At 41.6% G+C, this 23,331-nt stretch overlaps 1 protein-coding gene across 1 annotated transcript in view; it reads left to right on the forward strand.

Moving 5' to 3' along the window:
• LOC103189996 (ephrin type-B receptor 1) overlaps nt 1–23,331 on the forward strand; it is a 166,914-nt gene that overhangs the window by 94,410 nt on the left and 49,173 nt on the right. The window contains exons 4-5 of the mRNA XM_007910608.2: nt 8,853–9,008; nt 14,651–14,986. Of these exons, the coding sequence (XP_007908799.2) occupies nt 8,853–9,008; nt 14,651–14,986 (492 nt within the window). The remainder of the gene's footprint in view (nt 1–8,852; nt 9,009–14,650; nt 14,987–23,331) is intronic.

The following is a 23,331-nucleotide window of genomic DNA, read 5'->3' on the forward strand; positions in this document are numbered from 1 at the left end:
TAAGCTAGTACACTTTACCACTGCCATTGCATGATGTGCTTCTATTGAGATTCTCCTAATTCATTACTTTAAATTGGTCCCAGGGGCCACACGTTTGTTACAGCAGTTCAATGCTGTCTGCAGAGAAGGGTTTTGAAAGAGAGAATATATGATTGTGCTGCTAGGTGGTTTTTGCCCTTCAAGTGGGACATAGTTGGAAAATCTGTCACATCGAACATTGTGCTTCATTGAAATCCCAGTAGCAAAACTGCTTGGATCAATGGATGTGTATTTTTCTCATGGATTCTCATGTGACTCATTACTGACCCGAGTTGCCAGGGAGAGTGAAAAACCTCAGTGTTTTAGTGGCATTGGACTGAGGATCAGCATGCACCTATTAGTTTTGTGTGATTTTCGAAAATTGTATTTGTTCCGTTAGTTGCAGCTAACGGTTTGTGAAAAACAAAACATTTGTGAATCCAAGTCTGCAAATGCTATAAAAGGATCAGCGAGAAAAACATTGTGTTGCTTCTCACAGCCATTTCTTGACTTTGCTTTATTAGGATTTGTGACTTGCAGACTGAATTTCACAAGATAGATGCCTCAATTGGCATGAATATTGTAGGAATCACAGAAGCCCTTCAATCTGCTGCTAGAGTGGTCTCCACAAAGATGGCCTGCTTTGCGCTAACAAGAAATAATGTCTTAATCCACGAGGCAAGGATCACCCATGTTTACAATTTCAACTACAAATGTGCAGAAGCCTTTGGCTCCCTGCTCACTCATTGCACATTATGTCCAAGCCTATCGAAAAGTTAATAAAGTAAGATTACGTCGGTCTTGTCTTTCATTAAATGTTAATTCCTCAAGTTGTCCTCATTCTGGCTGCAAAGTGCTGATAATCACAAGAGTAAGGTAAGTGCTTCTTGGGTTCTTCTCTCTCTCCCCCCACCCCCCATCCATCCATCTGAGCTATCAGACGATGCTGGTCTATATTTATCCAGCAGTCAGCCAACAGTAATAAAATCATATTCTTGTGCTGTCAGTGTAATGATTTCTCACAAACTCTGTGGAGCTAGAGTGGATGTTACTCTCAGCACCTCTCACAGGGAGGCCTGACTGTCTGTCTCTCACAAATCATGATAACTTACACTTTTATGCTTTAAACTGTGAGTGAATAAAAGGGAAAACATGGAGAGTGTTTAAGGTCCTAAGATTAGTCTGGCCCAACAGCAGTTGAACATACCCGTCAACCATCACGTGTTGATTTGCTTGATATTGCCGTGGATGAACATTAGAGTTACAATTGCAGATGTGGGAATGATCTGTGTTGGGTGTGATCTGATTCGATGCAAAGGCTCAGTCTGAATAGCACTTGACACAATGTGGAGTGAATCTATTTTTGTGCAGGATCACCATTAATTTGGACTCCTTATGTATGCGATCTTTAATTAAGCAATAAGTAGGGGTGTGCATTAATCTTACTGTGGCTTTTAACATACCATGACGAACCTTTGACAAAGATCCCTCGCTGGTTCAGTATGTTATGATGCTTTGTGTACCTTTCGGTGATTTGCAAACGCTTTGAACTTGTTTTGTAGCTTTCATTTAAAAAAAAGCTTTTCTTCTGGTTAGGATTTAAGGTAGTGTACAAATAGTTCAAAGGAGCTGGACAGAAATCACGCAAATGCAAGTCAGTCTGCCCAATGGAACTGAATCTCTCTGAACAGTCACAACAGAGCGAGATCTGTTCTGGTGTATAAATCCAGTCCAGAAAAAAACTCAAAGATCATTCGCCGCTCACACCAGTTCTGAACCTTATCAAAGGTTAGAAGTCACTTTTCAGTGTGGCCTGAGTGCTTTGTTTTGTGTTCGTTTACTGAATAGACTGTAATGAATTGCCTGGAGAGCCAATGTGGCTGTGGAATCCTCTCAGGACAGTCCGGTCATTTCTCAGTGGGTGCATTTACTGCTAATGAAACCAATTTGTAAGCCGCTGAATTGAAAAGATATTGGGCTATTAATACAAATTTACAACCTAGACATGCTGTGACATGGTGCGAGTTTTAAAATGCAAGAGTTGTTTTTTTTCAGCGGTTTGAAAGCAACAGATTTTCGGGGGTTTGTGGGGGATTAGGCTTTTCTTAGTTAAATAATCTGTTTGAATAAAAAGTGTCGGAGAAAAAAGTTGTCAGAAATAACGTGAGTGATAATAGGAATAGATATAATAGTAATAAAAGGGTATCCATTCACCCACCAATCATCCCCATCAACATTGTTAGCAACATCCATCTCATTTTTACAGCAGCTTGCACTTATATGGCACCCCTCTCGCAGGGTAGCGTCCAGTACTGCTAACTCTTCCTGATGCCATCACTACCCTTCCTGGAGCAACTGTTTCCACTGTCTAAGGGCTGCTAAGGACAGCCCTTCCGAAGGATATCTGCTCCCCCAAGTGTGAAATATACCTGCTGAGTTTCTGCTGACTGATTTAGACTCAATATTTTGCATCTCTTACTGAAAATTTAACTCCAAAGTTTATTCCATATCATTTGTTTCCTCCCCTACACTACAGTGCTTGATATCAACTTGCAGGCTTGAAACAAAAGGCCCTGTGGGCAGCATAAGCCTTAATGTATACTTGCAAAGCACACGACCACTATTCTTATTGTGTAAGCATTAACATTTCACTCTATGAATCCCACCTCATTGCTCTCAAAAGCTGAATTGGATTGCTTTTAAAATGGATGAGCACCCTGAATCACCCTATATGTGGGGAGATTTATGGGCTGTGGGTATGCCCTAAATATGCAGCGAATATAGTTGCCTGGCAACCAGTCAGATTGAAAAATTATGAAGATGTTTCAAATAGCTTCTCTTATCTAGCTACATAGGTGGAGTATTATTCTTTTGTTGCCACATGCTGTCATTGCCACAAGTTTGATCCCCAGCCTGAGCTGAGATAGTTCATTTCAATTAAGAGGTAACTGCAATTGTCCCAGTGCCCTTGGAAAGATGAAATTCAAGTCAGTTTTCTCTTCCCAGTAACTGTCCAGTCACCTCTCCCATGAGAAATCCTGTCTTTACAGGAGAGAGCTAAATTGCATTTGGAGTACTGTACTGTACCACATAGACTAACTGCGGAGAATTCCCAATGGACACTGGCATCACTTCTTTGAATGCTGACCAGAATTTCAGCCGGTTCATAAGATCACAAGATATGTTTGGATAAAGAAGGCCTTTGGCCCATCCGATCTCATCCTTCTCAGAACACTCGCCCTACCATCCTATCACAGAATCAAGCTGCTTTTCAAATGAGTCCAGTGTTGTGCCCCAACCACCCTCCTGACAACCTGTTTGAGTCGTTAATTACGCGAGGACAGCACAGGGACGGGCTGTGATGGCCTTTTGGTCACAACCTACCAACACTCAGTTATTCAGTTAATCAGTAAAACGTAATCAGTTATTGTGGTTGACTATACTGCTGCCCCGCAGAGATCAGTTAACTCAGCACAGACTGGGTTTCCATAGAGTCTCTTTGTCACATAAGGCAATGACATTACAAGCTGAGCTCACGAGAAAAATTCTTTTCAAATAAACAATTGGACGTTATTGACCTGCTCTCACCCTCACAGTGGTGGGGTGGGGGGTGGGGAGATGGGGCACCATTTTGGAATCATTGCTGTCTGTCCCATTCTGCAGCTGGTATATTTCGTCACTAGTCCAGACCTTGTTTTAAAACATTCTTGCTAGGGTAAAGAGAAATTAAACCTAGCAGATTTGAGAAATTGTTTTGTAAAACAATATGAGGGGAAGAAAGTACAATATTTCATAACAAATCCAATAAATATCAAATGTGTTTTCAACTCCATTATGAAATGTTAAATTTTTCATGTGTCTAACACAGTTTTGCAATATTTATTTCACAAAATCAATTCAGTGATGTTCAAAGCCTACTTCCATAACAGTCAGAAAACAGGTTTAGAATAGGAGCTGTTTCAATGAGCACACATGTTCTGGTTTTCTGTCCACTGGGTTTTGTGAAGGTAAAATGGTAAGTAACAAGTCATGGCACAGAAGCATTGCTGAGGGATTTTGATGGATTGAAACGTTTATTGTGGAAGACATAAATAAGCGTGGTTTCCTACTGGGGGTAGCAGGGTCACAAGTAGAAATTATCACAGAGGTGCCACTGGGTCACTCTGTGGCCCTGCAGGGGGTGTGTCGTTCCATTAAATCTCTGTTCACTCCTGATATGGGACAAAATCCTGTCATTTATGGGAAGCAGACAAAACATCCCCATTAGGTTCGGGGCTTGAGGAAGTGTGGGAGTGGGGGAAGGAGCGACTGTTTTGATAAACTTTCATTAACCCTACAGGGTGCAGCAATAAAGATAATGAGTTAGAACTAATTCCATTGAAAAAAAATTAGGGCAATTTTAAAAGATACATACACAGCTGCTGTGGTGAGATCTGAAACAGGTTGGCCAGATCTGAGCTCTTAGAAATTAGATTTGTGAATGTGGTTAGTTTCGAAAGTAGACCATGGGGTACATTTTAATACCTTTAGTAGAGGACTGGGTTTTATATAGTTCATCTGAAATTGTATTTTGCGTAACCTTATCAGTTTATGTACTTCAGGAAATACAATTAACTGAACAAAAGCCTGTGGAATCGGGTCTGGCTGGTAAAGTGGCATCTTATTGCAATGGTTATTTAACAGAAAACACATCTCGGACTGCATGAGCAAGCGATGCTTATTTTTGCACATCAAGATTTGATGGCTGAATTTTATATATCTATTAGATATTCATTCAGAGTTTCAGCCTGGCTTAGTTGGTAGCACTTCTTGTTTCTGAGTCAGAAGGTTGCAGATTCAAGCCCCACACGAAGGCGACTTTTAACTATAATACACTGTTTAGGAGAGCACTGCATTGTTGGAGGTGCCGTCCTTTAGATGAGATGTCAAATTGAGGTCCCACCTGCCTGTTCAAGTGAACGTTAAAGATCCCAAAGTTCGCAGAAAGAAAAAAGAGTCTCTCACTGTGTCCCAACAACAATCCACTCAGACAACATTATTTGTTCACGTTATGGCTGTTTGTGGGACAGGGCTGTGTGCAAATGTGCTGCCATGTGCGCCAATAAAACACACAATCATTTCACCCCACGGTAAAATTCTTGTGAAGTGCTTTGAGATGTACCTGCTGACATGAAAAGCGTTGCATCAAATGCAAGGATTATTTATATTGGTGTGTATCACCGTAGTTTGTGAGAGAGTGTTGGTGTGGGTGATCCACAGTTTGTGAGGCTCTAAGTACATCACTGTTTCAATGAACTTTTACCCTTGTCCGAATACAACCGAGTCAGTAACCTCGTTGCTGAAGACATCTTGGCCTTCCTAAAAGACAGGAAAAAGACAACTTAGATCAGGATGTCAGCCACAAGCTTTCAGACATTCATGTTCAAAAGAATCACTCCGTCTTTCCTGCTTTCCCCACCGTGGGGGAGTTGATCTTGTGAGGGAACAATTACACTTACAGCCTTCACGAGAGGAGGAAATGGGAGAAAATTGCTGAGGGAAAAAAAGGCATTTATCAAAGTAATTGAGTTGCGTTTTTAATAAAACCAAATGAAAAAGAAAACAAATGATATACAAACAGCCTTAACATTGCTTGGCAATTCCAAATGACACAAACCTCATTCTGCTCAGTTATCTTGCTTATTTTTATAAGAAAGGTTTAATGAGTATATAATTCAGCTGATTTTAATACAATCACACTTGTAGCAGACTGCCTATTTAAAAGAGGTTCCTTTGGCGAAAATTGAGATGAACACGGTGACTTATTTGAAAATAGGAGCAGCAGAATGCAGAACAGGCTTTTTGGAGAGCCTGAAGTTGGCTGTAATCCTCCAGCGATTTCCTGTTAACGGTGTTGGGAATAGCCTGATACAGTTATCAGTGTTGGATATCAGCCAGTTCAGAAATATCAGTGTTTTCTTAATCTTGCAATTACCAGGACCAGCTTTTATCACATTGTGCAACTGAATTACAGCCGACATGAGGCTACTGAATTTGTCTGGCCTGAAGCTGATTGAAGCCTTTAACACTCCGGTGTTTCTCTGTTGATCGGTTTTGATTTGGAATCCACGAGCTGCCTTATGTTCGAGCTGAGTTATAAGTAAGACACAAACAAGCTTGGGAACACTAAAGCTACTGTGCCCTGCTCAGTTCTGGCAGTGTGGGTCTGAACTGAGACCTGTCTCTCTGGAAGGTCAGATGGATTCAAATGTTGGAGAAGCTCCTTTAAGCAAGGCGGGGAAATACTTGGGAAAGAGAAAGAGATGGGAGCAAAAGTGGGATGAAAGAAAAATTCACCAAAGTTAGAAGGATTCAAAATAAAAGGGCGGGAACAAGGGATAGGTGGAACAAGAGTGCAAGTGTTTAGGCACCAAGTACCAGTCTTGAGCACTCCCAGACCACATATTGAGAATAAAGTAAGCTCTATACAATTCCACCCTTGATAGACCATTCCCCCCCCCACACACACACACACTCTGTTGCACGAGTGTGACATTTTTCACTTACCACAACAGCTCTTCTGTCTCCCCTTCGGAATGTGATTGCCAATTTCATGCCCAATTAAAAAGTCTCTGTGCCCACTAGAAACTAGCTCAAGACTGGTCAAACTCACTCCATGCAACTGGCACAGAAGATTATTGTGCTGGATTCAGACCAGAGGTGTAAGGCCAATGTGGTAACTTGCTGCTTCATCCAGTCTCCAGTGGGTGTGATTTTATTTAACAATGGCGCAACTTATAACGCTCTCTTTATTATAAGGCAACAAAATCCTGCTGTGATGATGGAGAAAGAAAGCAATTGGAAATGTTAGCAACGAATAATGCCACAGTTGCCTGTAGCGATTCATCCGGTTGCTAAACTGTTCTTAACAATAGCTGTATGACATCAATAGCTGCGCATTCTACGGATGTCACGAGCCAGAGGTAGAAACACTGTGCTGGTTCTGCATTAAAGATCTCTAATCTGCTTCAAATTCTTTGAGGCTGAACTGATGATTGATTGTTGAAATCTCATTCAATGGTCCATTGCACACTCAGTGCAGTAAGTTTGAATCAGCTCTTAACCGCGCTGGCAGCATAAGCTACAGGATGCCATTGGAGTGCTCTGTGTGGGCAGTGCTGCTAATGTATTTATGAAATAATGAATGTGTACGGTCAGTCTATTAACCTTTGTCAGTTTGGCAAGACATGGAAAGTCCATTACAGAAGCAGCAATATTTTCATTTTCAATTCTTTCTTGTTTAGTAGTGGGAAATCTACCAATAATGTTCAGAAGGTTTGAATTTTTAAGTAAGAATTGTTGAATAGTAAGCGCTCTGGGAAACCACCAAGTTGTGAGTTGTAGTTGTAGTCCTTTTCCACACCCACTCCCTCAGCTGGGATAAGCCATTACAGCACAGAACAGGGATCGATCCTGAAACCATTTGTAAGGCTGAGCTACTTATTAAATCAACTCATTGAGCCATAGAGGAGAGCGATGTTGCTCTCACCTTTTAATATGAAATTAGGTTAGTTGAGATACTATTGGGAAAGTTGATGGCATCGAATCAAATACAGTATGTGATTTACATGACAGGAATCCCCCAGTTTTCATTTCCATGGAATGTTACAGGACAAAAATAGGCCAATCACCCAAACTAGTCTCTGGCCATGTTTGAACTCCACACCAGTCACTGCCCCTCCTAATCCCCTCTCCTTCACCCCTCAATTCCCTTCTCCATCATTATGCATCATTTTAGATATTTCTGTCGATAAAGTACATCTTAGGATCAGGTAGTCTTGTAATAGCCGTATACAGTGTTGGGAACTAAATCACAATGAAATGCTTTGGGTTTATCTGCCTTCAATCATCCATTGACTGATAGCAGCGCTCGAGATGAAAACATTACGTTTATGGAAGCAGCAACAATGGGGGATGGTGACTCCATGTCAATGGTAAGAAAACACCTGGATAACTATTTAGATCTTTGTCAACTGACCAGATGCAGCTCAGGGTGTTCTTTTAGGAAAGTGAACTCAGGAAGTAAACTTTAATTTATTGAGGTAACATAAAAATCCAGTCTCGAGCTCAATATGCCAGGTTTGTAGAACTCAGCAATACTTCATGCAGCCTCATGGGTCTTTCTACCCTTCAGATTTATGACTCTCTTATATCCTTATGTTCTATAAAAGCAATACATCATTTCTATGAGTATGGCTGGCATTAGAGAACTGTACAAGAACTTCTTGTGCTGATATTCTTCAATGTGTGAGACTTTCTCAATCTCGAAGAGTTGGGAGTTTAAGAAAGGTTAATTAAAAAATAATGATTACAACTTCCCACTTGGATCAGAAACTGGGAACTTCAGAAATTGTGTGTTTGTGCGTGTGGCTCTGATCAACTACGGTCAACAAAACACACAATCCGATTGATGTGCTACTGAGTTCTAAAAAAAATGCAGGCTTCTGCTTTCTATATTGTGTATTAGCATTGACTTTAATTAGCTAAAAATCCTATTTGCCAAGATTTGATTTACCATTACAATTCAGTAGTAGAAGGCAAAGCTGTTTAGAATATGGAAACAATTTTTTTCTACAGAAAAGTGAATAAGCACATAATTTTCCCAGCTTTGTGTTGTGATGTCACACATCCTTAATTTCTAAAGCTCTCTGATCTTTATGGCTTGGTCTCTTACCTGGTACCCCTTCCTATTGTCTTTATTTATGTTGAATCAGGCTGTCAGTGTTCTGGTCAGTCACATGTACCTGCAAGGTTACATAACAAATAATTCCCTTCAATCTCTCTTTATTTTCCAGCTTGCCATCCAGGCACATTTAAAGCAAAGCAAGGAAGTGACCCTTGCAACCCCTGCCCCGCCAACAGCAGATCCTTGACGGAATCGGCCGATGTCTGTATCTGCCGAAACGGATATTACAGAGCGGATTTCGACATGGCAGACCTGCCCTGTACAAGTGAGTAGAAGTGCCAGCTGCACTGCAAGATGCTATGAGATATGAAGGGTGCTATATAAATGTAGATGGTTGTTGCAGTAGAGAAACGATGGTAAGGCTAAAGAGTGCAATGTTATTTCAGCAGCGCACTCTCCAGTCATATAACACCTTTTGTGTAAAAAGAGCATATCTGATTTATCGGGCCTTTTTTATTGGGTTAAAGAATAGGGAAACTCATACAAAAGGAATACACTCGCGGCTAAAACATATTCAGTTTTTGTGCTCATAAATATTGTGGCCATGTTAGAGGCATTAACAAAGTTGCACAAGGACTCCATTCATTCCCAGGATGTCATACAACAACAACAAAATTACATAGAGAGCCATTCATGTCGGGAGGACGTCCCAAGGTATCATAGTTTGTTTCTGTTTGGTTGTCACCTCCTAATGTTAGACCAGTCGGGGTTTAAAGGGATCAACATGTTGATTATCACATTTCAATTTATTTTTGTTAAGAGGGGTGTCTGACACAGGCGGAAACACATCACCATGTTAGAGATTACCCACCCAGTGTGAGAGATACACACACACTATGTGGGCCACTTGCACATGAACATTTTTCCGTGGTTTGGAATGCAATGTGTATTCGCCACCCGGAGAGGAAGTGAACACAGTGTGCTGACACCCTCCCTTGGAGCATGCAGTGAAACTCAACACTGGATCATACACTACAAGCGAGCTTCAGTTCAGGGCACAAGGAGCAATGCCGAGTCATGGGTTTTATCATCGTCATTTCCCTTTGACTCCCAGTGTGACTGAAGAGAACAAAACTCTCACTCGAAACCAGCTCCCCAAGCCTCAACTGAATTAGCTGAATTGTCCTGGATAGGACAATGTAGCCTGGATATTGTTTCACCCATTGTCCAGCTGTTGTCACTGAATGGTTTACAGAGTGGATCTGTTTTTCTTCCCCCTATCCCCTTTGTAGCCCAGGCATATTGATACCAACTATACCATCTCATTTGCTGCTACAGTGGGGATCAGCTAACTCAGTGCTGAGCACTGACCTGGGATCAAGCGTGGGACATTCTGCATCCACATGAACCGACCTGTTTAAAACCACACAGTGGCATTTAACCATCTCCCAATGACTGCAGCAGATTTGCACATCTTGTTTCTTCCTGACCAGATGAAAAGAATTAAACTTGTGTTCATCTTTCAGGCATTCTGAAGAAATGCATTCATTCACTTTTTTTAGTCCATCCCCAATGGCTGAAGTCAGCTTTTTTTAATTCCTCTGATCATAGTCACCACCCAGGCAGAAGAGATGTTTGGATATAACTGAGAATAATACCTCCTCTCTGCACCTCTTCTCCTGCTTTCCACAGCTAATACTAAATGCAAATCCATGATTAGGAAGCGTTGTGATCAATTTTGCTTCAAGCCAGTGCTTCTCAAAGAAAGTAATAACTGAAAATAGTATAGTCCTTAGGCATTCTGGCGAGGCTAGGAAAATTGCTAGTCTGGCACTGGATCAGAGAAGCAACAAGGTTGGAGTCTGAATGATTGTTAAGAACACAGCATTGCACATGGTAAATATCAGCCTCTCTGGGGTTTCATTAACTGGAGGCTGAGGGTTAGGGTTTGACAGGTTTTTCGTTAAGCCACTATCGGGGACTTTACTGGGTAAATAACCTTTGCCAATTAGTCTAGATGTTGTGCCTCAGGCGAATCTTTTGCTAATAACATGCCTTGTGAGGCTGAACTCTGGTGGAAATTCAGTGACAACAAGAAAAAGAAACCAAAAAGCTAAATCATATTGATGTTGGAACACATGAAGGAAATAATCACTGTTACAGTTGAGCTTCTGTTTGCTTCCAAATGTCTCCCCTCAACCCCGTGTAGTATTGGCGTGCACTTCCACAGGCATGGAATGCTCTCTGCCATCTTGCCTAAGAGCTCATTCTACATTACATGTGGGTGTGGTGGTGGTAGGGAAATGAATCATCTCAGTTTTGACCCCCTGACCCCAGCTCTGTCCAGCGCCTGGGGACATCCTCCCGAAGTGAAAGGCTCTATACAAATGTAATCTTGTTGTTGTTGTTGTTTGCCCCCGTTGACCATATATGCGGAGTTGCCAACAGGTGTCATTGCAGAATGATGTCAAAATAAAACTTGGCTTGTTTTTTCCCCTTCTCCTCTTCTTCCTCCTCCTCTGTTTCATGCCCAGTCCATTGAAACAATTGTAATATTGAACTGTAACACTAGGGAGTCTCCAACCAGTTGATCACAATCGACTTCTTGGCGTGTCAAGAAAAGGCCCGACAAACTCCAGTACCAGTCCAGGCAAAACTTGCCGAAGTTCCAGCAGTTATCGAGTAGATAGCAATGGCATGGCCTTAAATGAAGAAAAAATTGTCACCACTGTTGCTTCACTGAGTGAATCAACTAACTCTGCACACGTGTCATTGAGCCTGGGATCTTAGTTTCACACCAGGCCTCCCTAACCGAGATTTAAGGAGAGCTATCAAACTTTTTTTCCACCCCCAAAAAAAATCAAAGGGGATAATTCCTGACAGCTCTCACACACCCTCTAGCAACTGGTTTTAGAACAGCTTTGGCTGGAGAGAAAATCTAATTTTGCCTTGTATAAAAACACATTGTGAAATTCAATGTTATTCTACTTTTGAAACTGATTTCACGAAAGTTTTCAACCCACCCCCCCCACCAAGATAAAATTGTTAATAATAAACCAAGGATACAGATACCATTTAAATGCTAACCCCTCTCCCGCTGCAATTTATGAGGTCTAAGTCCCGACAAAGGGTTTGAATCCACAACCTTCTGAGCCAGAGGGGAATGTGGTACCAACTGAGCCAGGCTGACACCTGACTGCATTTATCTTGTCACGGCAGACTGCAAAAATAATCCAACTCTGGCTGTGTGCAATTAAAAAGCAGTAAACACGGTAAAAGTGTAAATCCAAGAGGGAAAAATCTCAGCTGGTAATGTGCAACTGGAAATTTTTCAGTTTAACGCTATCGCAGGTCTGCAGGTATCGATAAACAGCTTCTGTCTCCCTAAAGAGTGACAGCTCTGAGTGTCTCTCAGGAACGGAAGGGTTTTTGTTCTCCTCGCCACTTTTGCTTTGGAGTCGCTGTGTCAGGTTGATTCATGTCTCAGGGGCCTGGAGCCTTCATACCTCATGTAGTATTGATGGATCTCCGCGTGGCCCCTGCAGCTCTGCCCGTTGAGGGACGCGACTCTTCCAGATCCCTGGATGTCATCGGGTTGGCTATCCGATTCTCCAGACTTCACACAAAACGTCAAAAATTAATAAGTTAACTAATTAGGCAGCGTATATTAAATTCCTTTTTTTTATTGAATTAATCCCCAGGACACAGTCATCGCTGCTGTGACCTCCTCTTGTAACTTGTGGAGCAGTCAATTTTATTCGACTAATCAGAGGCTGAATCAGACGTAAAATTGCAGGAATTTCAACTCTGATGCCATGGCGGAATGCACCCCCCACATTCCAGCATCTGGACAGGCTTTGTGATGAAATTAGTTTGGAGGCAGTCTGAACACTTGATGAATTTTCCACTCTATTCCCTATTCTGTAGTTCTGCCCACAAAATCCACTTTGCGAGCCCTCTAATGAAAACCCCGAGTGAAAAATGTGATCAGTAGGCATTCATTGCATGTTCCTCTTGGAGACAGTCTGGAGCCAACCGGTGTCTGATCTGGATTCAAACTTCACTTCTAAACAGAGTTTTGAGTAGTGAATGGTTAATTTATCACTCTTTGTTAACCATTTGTTAAAGGCTGCATATAAATGGACTGGAAATAGGCAAGTTAAAGATTAAATCAAATTAGTTCTAGTGGATTAATAATCAAATGTACCAACATTTCTATTATCCATTTTGTTTATCCGTCTGTATTTAGCTTAAAAATATTTCAAGATGAAATTAACTTTCTAAATACTTCAAGTGCTCGAGTTACCAGATAAATAGGAACTTTGTGGAAATTTGGGTTTGAGAAACATTAGGCACTGGACAATCTCAACATCTCTGCCTGCTATTTATATGGCACTATGTCACGATAGTTCGGTCAGAGAATTCTGTTGAGTGGGGAGATAGCACACAAGGTCACGCAGTATTTTCCTCACGGGGCGCAGAGAGTGGTGAGCGCAAATTGTGAGCGGAATATGGGAAAGTGAGGAGCAAGCATTGTACTTCACCTTCTCACAACACAGCATACTTGCTTTATCCTGATTTTCTCCTCTCAGTATGCGACAAGGAGAGAGAAGGCAAAAGAGAGAGGGTGGGAATTATTTTATAACACATATTAAAAAAAACTTTAAAGAAAAAGTAGAGCGAGCCTACATGGTAGTGGTTTCAACAAAATCCACCATGCCTGGGAGTTAACAAAAGAGAGAGTGTTTTTGTGAGACGTGGTACTGCATAATGTTGCACTCAAATTACCCGCTGGGCCTGTGCAATCAAAATATTCGAGAGAGGTTATTTTTTTTGGAGGGGGAGTGAGGGATAATTGCTCCCATTTTCATGACTGTGTGGGCCCTGCGATTCACACAGAGTTTTATTTTACAACTCTCTCGATTTCAGGAGCCTTTTGTGTGTCAGAATATTCACGGGTCAATGGCAGCAAATTGGGCATCTGTTTGGAGAGCTCCTGCTGGATTCGATTCCTGTGGTACTGACCCCAGTCAGTCACAGAGACTCCCCTCCTCGCCTGGAAATCCAGGTGGCGACTTCACTGTGGAGAAAGAGCTCTCCTGCTAAAAGCAGAGTCATTTAGAAAAGAGAAATAAATAATCTATGCAGTCTTGAGTTTCCGCAGCAGGTTGGGACGCCTGATTTTGTTTTTGCTTTTTACTTCTGGAGCCAAGCTCCTCCGAGCTGCCGTGTTGGTGTCATTGAGCAGACGGGAGAACTGATTGCGATAAATAGAATGGGCTTCGAAGCTGATCTGCAAACAAAAATCAAAAATTAAGCACAGGCAAACCACTTTTCACAAAGCTTTGTTTTGTCCAGAAACAAACAAACGAGGGAGAAAAAAGAAGGGATTAACTTGAGCGTGAATGCTGGAAATCGAGGGTAGAGGGGAAGCAAGGATTGAGAAGAGTTTCAGTGACTGACTGACTGGGTTCAGTACCAGTGGAATCAGATCCCGCAGGCGCCTCCAAACAGATGCCCAATTTGCTGTTACTGACCCATGAATATTCTGACACTGTTAGTGGGACATTGCTGTGTGCAAATTGGCTGCTGCATTAAAAACGTAGTCACCGCAAAGTGAATTGACTGTATATTTTGTGGGCCTAATGCAGCAGCCAATTGCGCACAGCAGTGTCCCACAAATAGTCTTGGGATTGAGTGACCAAATTATTATTATCTTTTTTTTGAAGGGTTATTACCTTCGGAAAAGCAATCCGCCTAACAACCAGGTTCCTGCTTACTGCTAGGTGAACACAGGCGTGCGGATTAAGGAAACTTGCCCGACTTTTCACCCGGCCGGGAATCAAACCCATGTCCTCTCGCTTGCGAGGCGAGCGCCTCTAACCACGAAGCTACAGGACTCCACAGTGTTTAACATTGATGTTTGACGACAGGGATGTTTAACTTTGGCTAACTTTGCTTTACCAGGTGTTCCTTCAGGCCCACGCAACGTGATATCCAGCGTGAATGAAACCTCCATTATCCTGGAGTGGCACCCGCCCCGCGACGTTGGTGGCCGGGATGACGTCATGTACAACATCGTCTGCAAGAAGTGCAATGGCAACCGCAAGTCCTGCACCCGGTGCGACGACAATGTGGAGTTCGTGCCGCGCCAGCTGGGGCTGACCGAGACCAGAGTGTTCATCAGCAGCCTCTGGGCCCATACCCCGTATACGTTTGAGATCCAGGCGGTGAACGGAGTCTCCAGCAAAAGTCCCTACTCCCCACAGCACGTGTCCGTCAATGTGACCACCAACCAGGCTGGTAAGTGGCATTTCTTTCCTCGTTGTACAAGCAGCACACCTCACACCAATCCTCTAACCCCCCCCAGCATAACTCACACCAATCTGCCGACACTCAGCACTGCTCTGTTGACATGTGCACCCTGTTTTCAACTTGTTCTCCTGCGTCAAGGCTGGCACTTGAGCCTTCACTTGGGAGCACAGGAAAACAACCTGCATGTGTTTATCGCACCCAGACAGCTGTACACCTCCAACTTCAAAATTAAGGCTGGGTTTCTTTGGTTGTAGAGTAGCCTAGCTGTTTTGGAGGCCCGTATCCAAATCATATGTTCTGGTCATCTGGAACATGGGAATACAATGCAGATGTTCAGGTGCCACTTTGAATAGCTTCGAGTGACTTCTCGGCTGTTTTGGGGATATTGAGCTGCAGCATTTGCCTACAGATGCAGTCACTACACTTTACAGTACATCCTGTGCAGCACTTTGAGACGTCCTCCTGACATGAAAGGTGCTATCTCGAATACAAGGATTATTATTATAAAATTCTGTTGATTTTATTTACGGAACCCAGGTCCTTTAAAATGGAGTGGAGTAAGCTCTGCGTTTGCTGGCTGAAAAGAATCCACTTTATTTTAAATCAAATTCTATAAGGTTGGATTGCAGGCTTGTTACAAATTCATCAAATTCCTCAATTTGTAGTCTGGTGCATTGGCTAATTTTCAAGGCGAGATTGGTTTTGTTAAGAGAAACAGGCAAAGAGAGTGCACATCATTTTCACTGACTGGGGCCACTTTCTAGTATGTCTGGGTCCACACAAAGCCAGATGACAGCACTGCCTGGCCCTGTTTAATTGTGAAGGCACCACTATGCTGGGTATAGAAGCACTTTGATGAGCCAGCTCATTTCTGTTTCCAGGGTAATCTCCATTGACTGCAATTATTCAGATTGTTGGTCTTAAACAGTGACACTTTACGTTCCTCAGAATCATCATTTAGAATAATTCAACTACAAACAGGTCCAAAACGTTTGGCCCTGTTGCAACTTTCTTAAGACGTGTTCCGTACCTGTGTGCTAAAGGTGAAGCTTATCTTTATTTTGTCAATGTTACCTTTCTACCATTCTACACAAAGTGATTCTGTTTCTGCCCTTTCCTTTTTTATAATCCTCTCTCATTTGAGCCTCAAGAATGAATATCCGGGGACATTGCTTTTGTTTGTTGGTTGCTGGTGATTTGGGATTTTCTGGTCTTATTCAATAATTCTCAGCAGCCAGCAGGTCAATTTGTAAAGCAACTCCCCTTGATACTGTTGGAGCCAGTTGTTAGACTCTATAAATATATATATATATATTATAAAATGTATATAACTATGTGCAGAGTAGAAATGATAGGATTGCTGAAGCTGCTGGTTTAACTGCTGTTGATGGTAATTCAGCTCCATCGCAGTGTTAACTACAGTATCGTGTTGAGCTATCCCATGGTGCACAATGTACTGTGAATGCAGACGATTTTCTTTTTTTTAACAAAAAGCCTCCCAATAAAATATCTCACCAGCACAAAACTGCAAGAGGCAGCATACAGAATTGGAGAAAGCAGAAGAATAGCCTCGAGCTACCCTCGAAACTCAGCGTGACAGACTTTGTGTATTTAACATTCCCGTCTGTGAAGTGTGAGTGATTAATACGGTATTGCATGATGTCATCTTTGATTGTGAATTGTGGTCCTGACCGTTGGATTCTTCCAGGGTTTACTGTAAGCCTCACAATACTGTAGTGAAAGAGCCTTTTATGCTCCTGTTACTCTTTGTGGAAAAACTATATCTCCCAGAGTGAATTCAAAAGGTTTATTTTAGTAAATAACATGAAATATGCTCTGCACGTCAGTCTCATGATGCAAGCTTCCTGCATTTCTCTCTATAATGCAGCATTGTATCCTACTTTACACCTTAAAGAATGGTGCATAAGTTTCTGGCATTTTCATGCATGGTCTACAGCTCCAATGGCATTTGCTGTAAGCCAAGATGCTGACATTTAGCCATGGGCATCAAGTATGACTTAACCTCATCGATTTTGTGTAATGCTTATTCATACTACTTACAAAAATAGGTCACTTCCCTGGTATGTCAATGGTTCATTATCAATCTTCCCCGTCTAGGACTTCTGCCTCCATCTGGGTAGAATGAGAAAAGATACTCCTATAATCTTTATCTTTAAATTATATTTGTCCCTCTATTTTTAAATTGAATTTAACCTGAAAGAATGGTCTGGCCACATCTATGGTGTGTGGGGAATCATGACCTGCTAGCCCTTGTTCTGTGACTCTGGGGTTAGGCCTGTCAACTATCAGAGCAGTGCAATGCCAGCTGTACCCTACAGCTTGACTGACAGGAGCCCTGTTTACAGATGGGAAATCTTAAGCTGTACATTTACATTGCGAATCACAACCATCACCCTATCCTTAATCCTCGTCTGTCAAGGATGTCTAGTCCACTAAGGATTACGGCAAGTAACCGGCAACATACAACACATAAGCAAGTAATGTAGTAACATTTAACATCGAAAGTACAACACGATAGACATCTAAATCCTTCAATTGGTCTGAGTCCAAAGGAGCGGATTTATACGTAAATTTCAGGAGATAAGGTTCCTAATTTGGACTAAAATGTGTCACTTATACTCTCTGCAATGCTCTGCAACCTCACTATGGGCTAATTCTTGAAAAGTGAACCCTCTGCTTACATGAAGCATCGTGGGTTTTGTACCGTGGTGTAGGCGATTCAGAGAAATAAGTTTTCTTTTGAGCGTGTCCATTTCAAAAGCCTGGCTTTGTGGCTTAGTAATTGCTCAGTTGCCTGTATCAATTCTGTAGTATTGTTAGTGCTGATTGGTGCTTTACTTTGATCTCATGATGAAAATTGCTGCTCGCTGTACCAGAAGTAAGATCACCGGGTGGTGTTGGTGGTCAAGGTTTGCGGCACCTTTTATAATAGGGCTTCTCTATTCAGCTTAGTAATGCTTGGCAAAAAATAATAATAAATCCAACATGGGATAACAAAGGCAGCCCGCGCCTGTCAGCATGAGCAACAGAGCAACGTGGAGTTAGCTCAGCTTTTAAAACGGTCATTAATATAATTATAGCTGTCGTCTTCCACAGTCATCACTTCAGAGTCGATGAAAATGTCAAGGGGTTTAGGCTGCATATAAATTATTCGTCCTCCTGCTTTATTGACAGCTGTAAATAAGGCCTTTCTGGCCCTTCTGTCTGTGTGTTTGTTAGCAGTGTGGGCATCGATTTAATTTCCAATTTCACAACTGATCCCGTTTCAAGTGATAATCTGGCGATTATTTCAATTTGGTGCAGGTTTGGAAATATCCAGGTTGGAAGGGAATGCATGAAGTATACAGGAAATTAATTTTTTTCCACTGACCATCTATAAATGTGTCTTCGTGCTCTGAGGAAAGGGGAGTTTAAAAAGGGTGGTCTATCAGGATGGTCTAGTGTGCCTCCTTGTGTGTTTCATCGACTCTCTAGCTTTCCTAGTAATGATCCTCACTCTTTAGATGCCAGGTCACTTTTTTCTCTGCTCACCCATTATTTCTCTGCCCAAATGAAATATTTCAACAGCATTCAACTGTTCTAGCCCTTCCATTTATATAGTCCGGGTAGTTAGCGTGTGAAAGAATCAAGCGCTCTCATTTAAAGAACCCGCTCTTCAAGGCACATTTCAATAAGTTTAATGCAACAGGAAATGTTATAAAAAGCACTGATCCTTTAAATGGCGCACTCACACATCAATGCCTCTATAGTCTCGATCAAATCGTAGTACCTCACACTTGCCATGCTTCCGTGAGTCTTTATTGGAAAACTATTACTTTTCTAATGGCTTCCTCTGAAAAGTAATTCCGCTCAGAATCTTAACAGCATTACTTGATGGAATACACATCTTTGACACTGGGTTAAAGTTCACAGACTGGAATTTTGCTTTGTAATTTTCTTTCTCCCCCACCAAAAAAAAGGAACCCAGCTACATAGCATTGATCACAAGCAGAAGTTTACTCAGATAAGGTTCGGCATTTTGCTCAATGTGTCTCATGAAGACTGTATTGTCGTGTGTTGGATGATGTATAATTTGCAGAAAAAGTTGACTTCCAGTCCTGCACCAAATTATTTCACTGTTACTTTGCTGAACCACTGTTTGCCTACAAAACACACAGTCACTGCTCTTTACAGTATATGTTGTGAAGTCCTCCAAATGCGAAAGGTGCTATATAAAATGTCACGATTATTATTATTACATTATTATCATCGGTCAAAGCTTTTAAAGCGTCTTAAAACAGGAACTAATTTCAGTCAGTGAGGAAAAGTGAAGACAAACTGCAAATGCCAGAAATCTGAAATAAAATCAGTAATAGCTGCAAATCCACAACTGGTCGATCACTATCTGAAAGAGAAAGATAGGTTCATATCCTGTGTCCAACCCTTCATTAGAACAGGAATGATTTAGCTGGAAAATCCCAATTGACCTGTCTTTCTCTTTCAGATGCTAATTAACCTGTAACTTCTGTTTTGATATTCTTTCTACATCAAAACATATTTCTCCTCTCCACTCCGCCCTCACCCCCCACTCAAAACCCCTGTGAAATACATATGCTAAGCAACTTGCATTTTATGCATTATTTTCATGCTTCGATTTAAAATTTTGTGAGATTGACAGAAGATAGTGTTAAGTTATGTGCTGATGAATACCCTTTGTGCCTTATTATTGCAGAATGTGGCTGTTCAGGGTCAATGTCCCTGCAATTCCTGAATGAATATTTTTCCTGCAAAAAAACAATCCCTGTGTTTGAATTCAGCTTTGCATTCAGCTCCTCTTGTCCTGTAATTGGAAGCAGAAGCCCACTTCAGGGGTCTTGTTACTGGCAAACAGTGGAGCGGGTTCACTCAATCATAAAAAATAGCCAGCAGCGTGTTTCAAATTTCTCGAGCCTTTCACTCAGGTGTAATTGGAAATGAACTGATGCAAATTGGTTTAGCTGGACTCTCTGGTCTGACGAATATGAAGACATCACTGTGGTTAACAGTATCCAAAGCCTCTGTGAATTCTGCCTCACCTAATTCTGGCAATCAGTTAAGGTAAATCGCCAGCACTGAATATATAAGTGTATGTTCACAAAGCCAAATTTCAGGTAACCAGTTTCAATTGCTGCTGTTCTAATCCGTGGATCGAGAACCTGTACAGGACAACTTATCAACTGACTACCTTGATTTTCTAGTGTTACAACTCCAATGCCACATTTTGCTCAACACCTCTACAAAGTTTGATATGAGCACCTCTGTATAGTCTGTTATCACTGAGCACCACTATGTAGCTTCATATCAGCACTGAGCAACTCTAAACCTGCTGAATGGAGCAGAGTAATGTTAAGGCAACATAAATGAATTTGGTACACGGGGGAAATGAAGCAGAATAATCCACTCGGAGCAGCTATAGATGTGTTTTTTGGCTGACAATAAATTTCCTGACCTTGGCATCTTATTCTCCACTGGTCAGTAAATTTACCGAGCTTGGTAGTGTGAGCTTATAATGAGATTTTCCTTTACCTTTGAAGTGCCCATCCCAGTGTCCAACATATGCTACTGTTTTTCTCTGTGTCTGTTTCGTACGCTGCAGATCCTATGTTTAATTCTCTCCAAATTCTACATGCACAAGGAGCATTAAATGTAAGACTCAGTGTGCGGAGTGCAAAGTGTCCAGTGGGAAAGAGCACGCATAAGGAAATCGGTGTTGCATTTTGCATACTAGCCAAGTATTCTCAATTAACTGTGCAGATACCCTGTGCTCAGTCCTGAGAGGCCATGCATTATAGCTGTTCATGCACCTCACGTTTCCATAAACCGAAAGGCAAAACTCTGTCCGGATCGAAGGTGGAATCTCAGTTCTTTAGAGTTATGCTTTGGGTAGAATCATTTGAAACATATTTCTTCACAGATAAATCCATCTGGACAGTCCCAGCTTTTAATAGCTTGATATATCAGTGTAATTCTATTCGAATATACACAGAACAGGAATGAATTCCAAAAATCGGTTTATTTCAGTATTATTGGACTTATCTCCCAGGATATCACAGGGTTTTTTTTATATTAAAGGATATGTTGCAAACCATTTTTGTTTCTTGAATATCAAATGGCCCCAGCACACATGTATTAATAATTGATGAAAACAGTAGAGTATAGGTTTACTAGGCTGGCAAGTGACTGATATCAGGATAGACTGGGTAGGTTAGGCCTTTATTCACTGGAGAAGAGAAGTTTAAGAGAGGCTCCTAATTGAGGTGTTTAAAATTATAAAAGAGTTCAATTAGGTTAGAATAAATAGGTTGTTCCCACTGCTTGGGCTGTCTGGAACCAGGGGGGAACAAGTATAAGATAGTGATTAGGGACTCCAAAAGAAAATTTCTCACTACTTCAAACGGAGGGTGGTGAGATTGTGAAACCCGCTGCCTGAAGCAGTGATTGAATCATATAGTATAGATGAATCAAAAGATGAAGCTAGACTTTCACAAAGGGGCAATAGAAGGCTAGGGGAGTAAGGAGTAGGTGGAAACTCATATGGAGTACACCACTGACATGGACTGGTTGGGCCGAATGGCCTGTTTCCGTGCTGTTCAGTCTGTTAAATCTGTATGTATAGCCAAAGGCCAAATGGCAACCAGGATAGAAAGGTTCAATTGACTTGTCAGGAGTTTTTTTTCATTTTACTTTGTAAGCATGTAGGGTGAGGAAGGGAGGTCATGGAACGATCACTGAGGGTGTCATTAAGGTGGCAGAGTCCTGTTGCCAAAGTGACATATGGTTGGAGCGCTTGTGATTCTTAACGCTGTGGTCCACTTCAGGTCCTCTTCAGAAAGCAGTAACTCCTACAGTCAAGTGAGAGAACGAGTTGGGGGCATTTCATCCCTCACGCCGGGCTGAGTTTATTCCCAGTTAGCCAAAGGTGAAATGCGTGCTTCTCACTGCGCAGTACAACTCCGATCCCCAACAACGCACCAGACAGGAACAGATAGGAACAGTATTTTCTCGGCATGAACTGCTCTGTGCTTTCCTAGCAGATTGCTGTGTTTTGAAGAATTTGTCCAAGGGCACACAGAAATGTAATCCACCTTTGTACTGAAATAATGGTTGCAGTTCGTGCTGTGACCTTTCTTGCTGTAAAAATATTTATATTGAAAGGTAGAGATATTTTTTTTGGAACAGCCCCTCAAATACTCTGGGATCATCTACCCATTTGGATCCACGTGGGCACTGAGCTCTCCAGCACACAGGCAGACTACATTAATCAGTGATATTTACACTACATCCGTTCCCTCTGAAGCTGCCATTCATCATTTTAAAAAAATAAGTTTTTGAAATTTGAAGGGAAACTTTAGGAAGAAAAACACACTTTTTCAGAGGTTTGAACCAAATGACAGGTGTGCATTGAGATGGATTGGGGAGAGGGTGTATGTGTTAAAATGCCCGTTCCACTACAATGTACTTATTCTGTTACTTGGGTTCTTGGGAGGGTGGTGGATGCTGCGAGACTCCTGAGATTTGATTCAAATCGGCATTTCTGGGAAACAAATCAATTAGAGTAATTAACTTGTTTAATCCATCAGGAATGTTTGCCACTACTTTACACAAATGCAAGGAGGCAGCTTTAATACTGAGGTTAAAATAATGATTATTGACATGGACCAGAAGGTGGGAAGGTTCAGTGAAAATCTGAAGTGTTGACCAGTATGTACCTCTCTCCTGCTGTAAATCTTTTAAGCTGGGCGGGAAAAAGCTGTTATTATACACGGAGTAAAATATGAAGGATGGCTATAGTTTGAGCATTAATCTGAGAAATGCAGTTATAAATGGCGTGCGACAGGCCAGAGGACAATATAATATATATTTATACATTATGTATATATATTAGATACATACATTCATGTTGTGGAACTGTTCACAACTTCCATGTTTTTTTAAATAAAAGGATATTATTGAAAACAGTTTTTTCTACCCTTGACAAGTTTCAGAAGTGATTTTCTGCTCCGTTCTAAGGAAAGGTAGCCATGATCTCGACAAGCTGTGAACGTTTACCAGTGATTTGCATTCCTAAACTGTACAAGTTTTGGCTTGTTAAATTCCAGTGTTTTGGAGTCTGCCAGTCTGGGCCTATTTACCCCTCATCATATCCTCCTCCCCTCCACTCCCCCAAAACACTACTCCTGGCTATGGGAAGGAGTGCAAATTTCAGACTTGTTGAACAGTGAGTGGAATCCAATACTCTTAAGGATGGTAAGGGGGATTCTGTGTATGTTGGGCATATGCTGACCAGAAAAACT

The sequence above is a fragment of the Callorhinchus milii genome, unplaced genomic scaffold (assembly GCF_018977255.1).
Source record: "Callorhinchus milii isolate IMCB2004 unplaced genomic scaffold, IMCB_Cmil_1.0 Scaffold11, whole genome shotgun sequence".
Taxonomy (NCBI): domain Eukaryota; kingdom Metazoa; phylum Chordata; class Chondrichthyes; order Chimaeriformes; family Callorhinchidae; genus Callorhinchus; species Callorhinchus milii.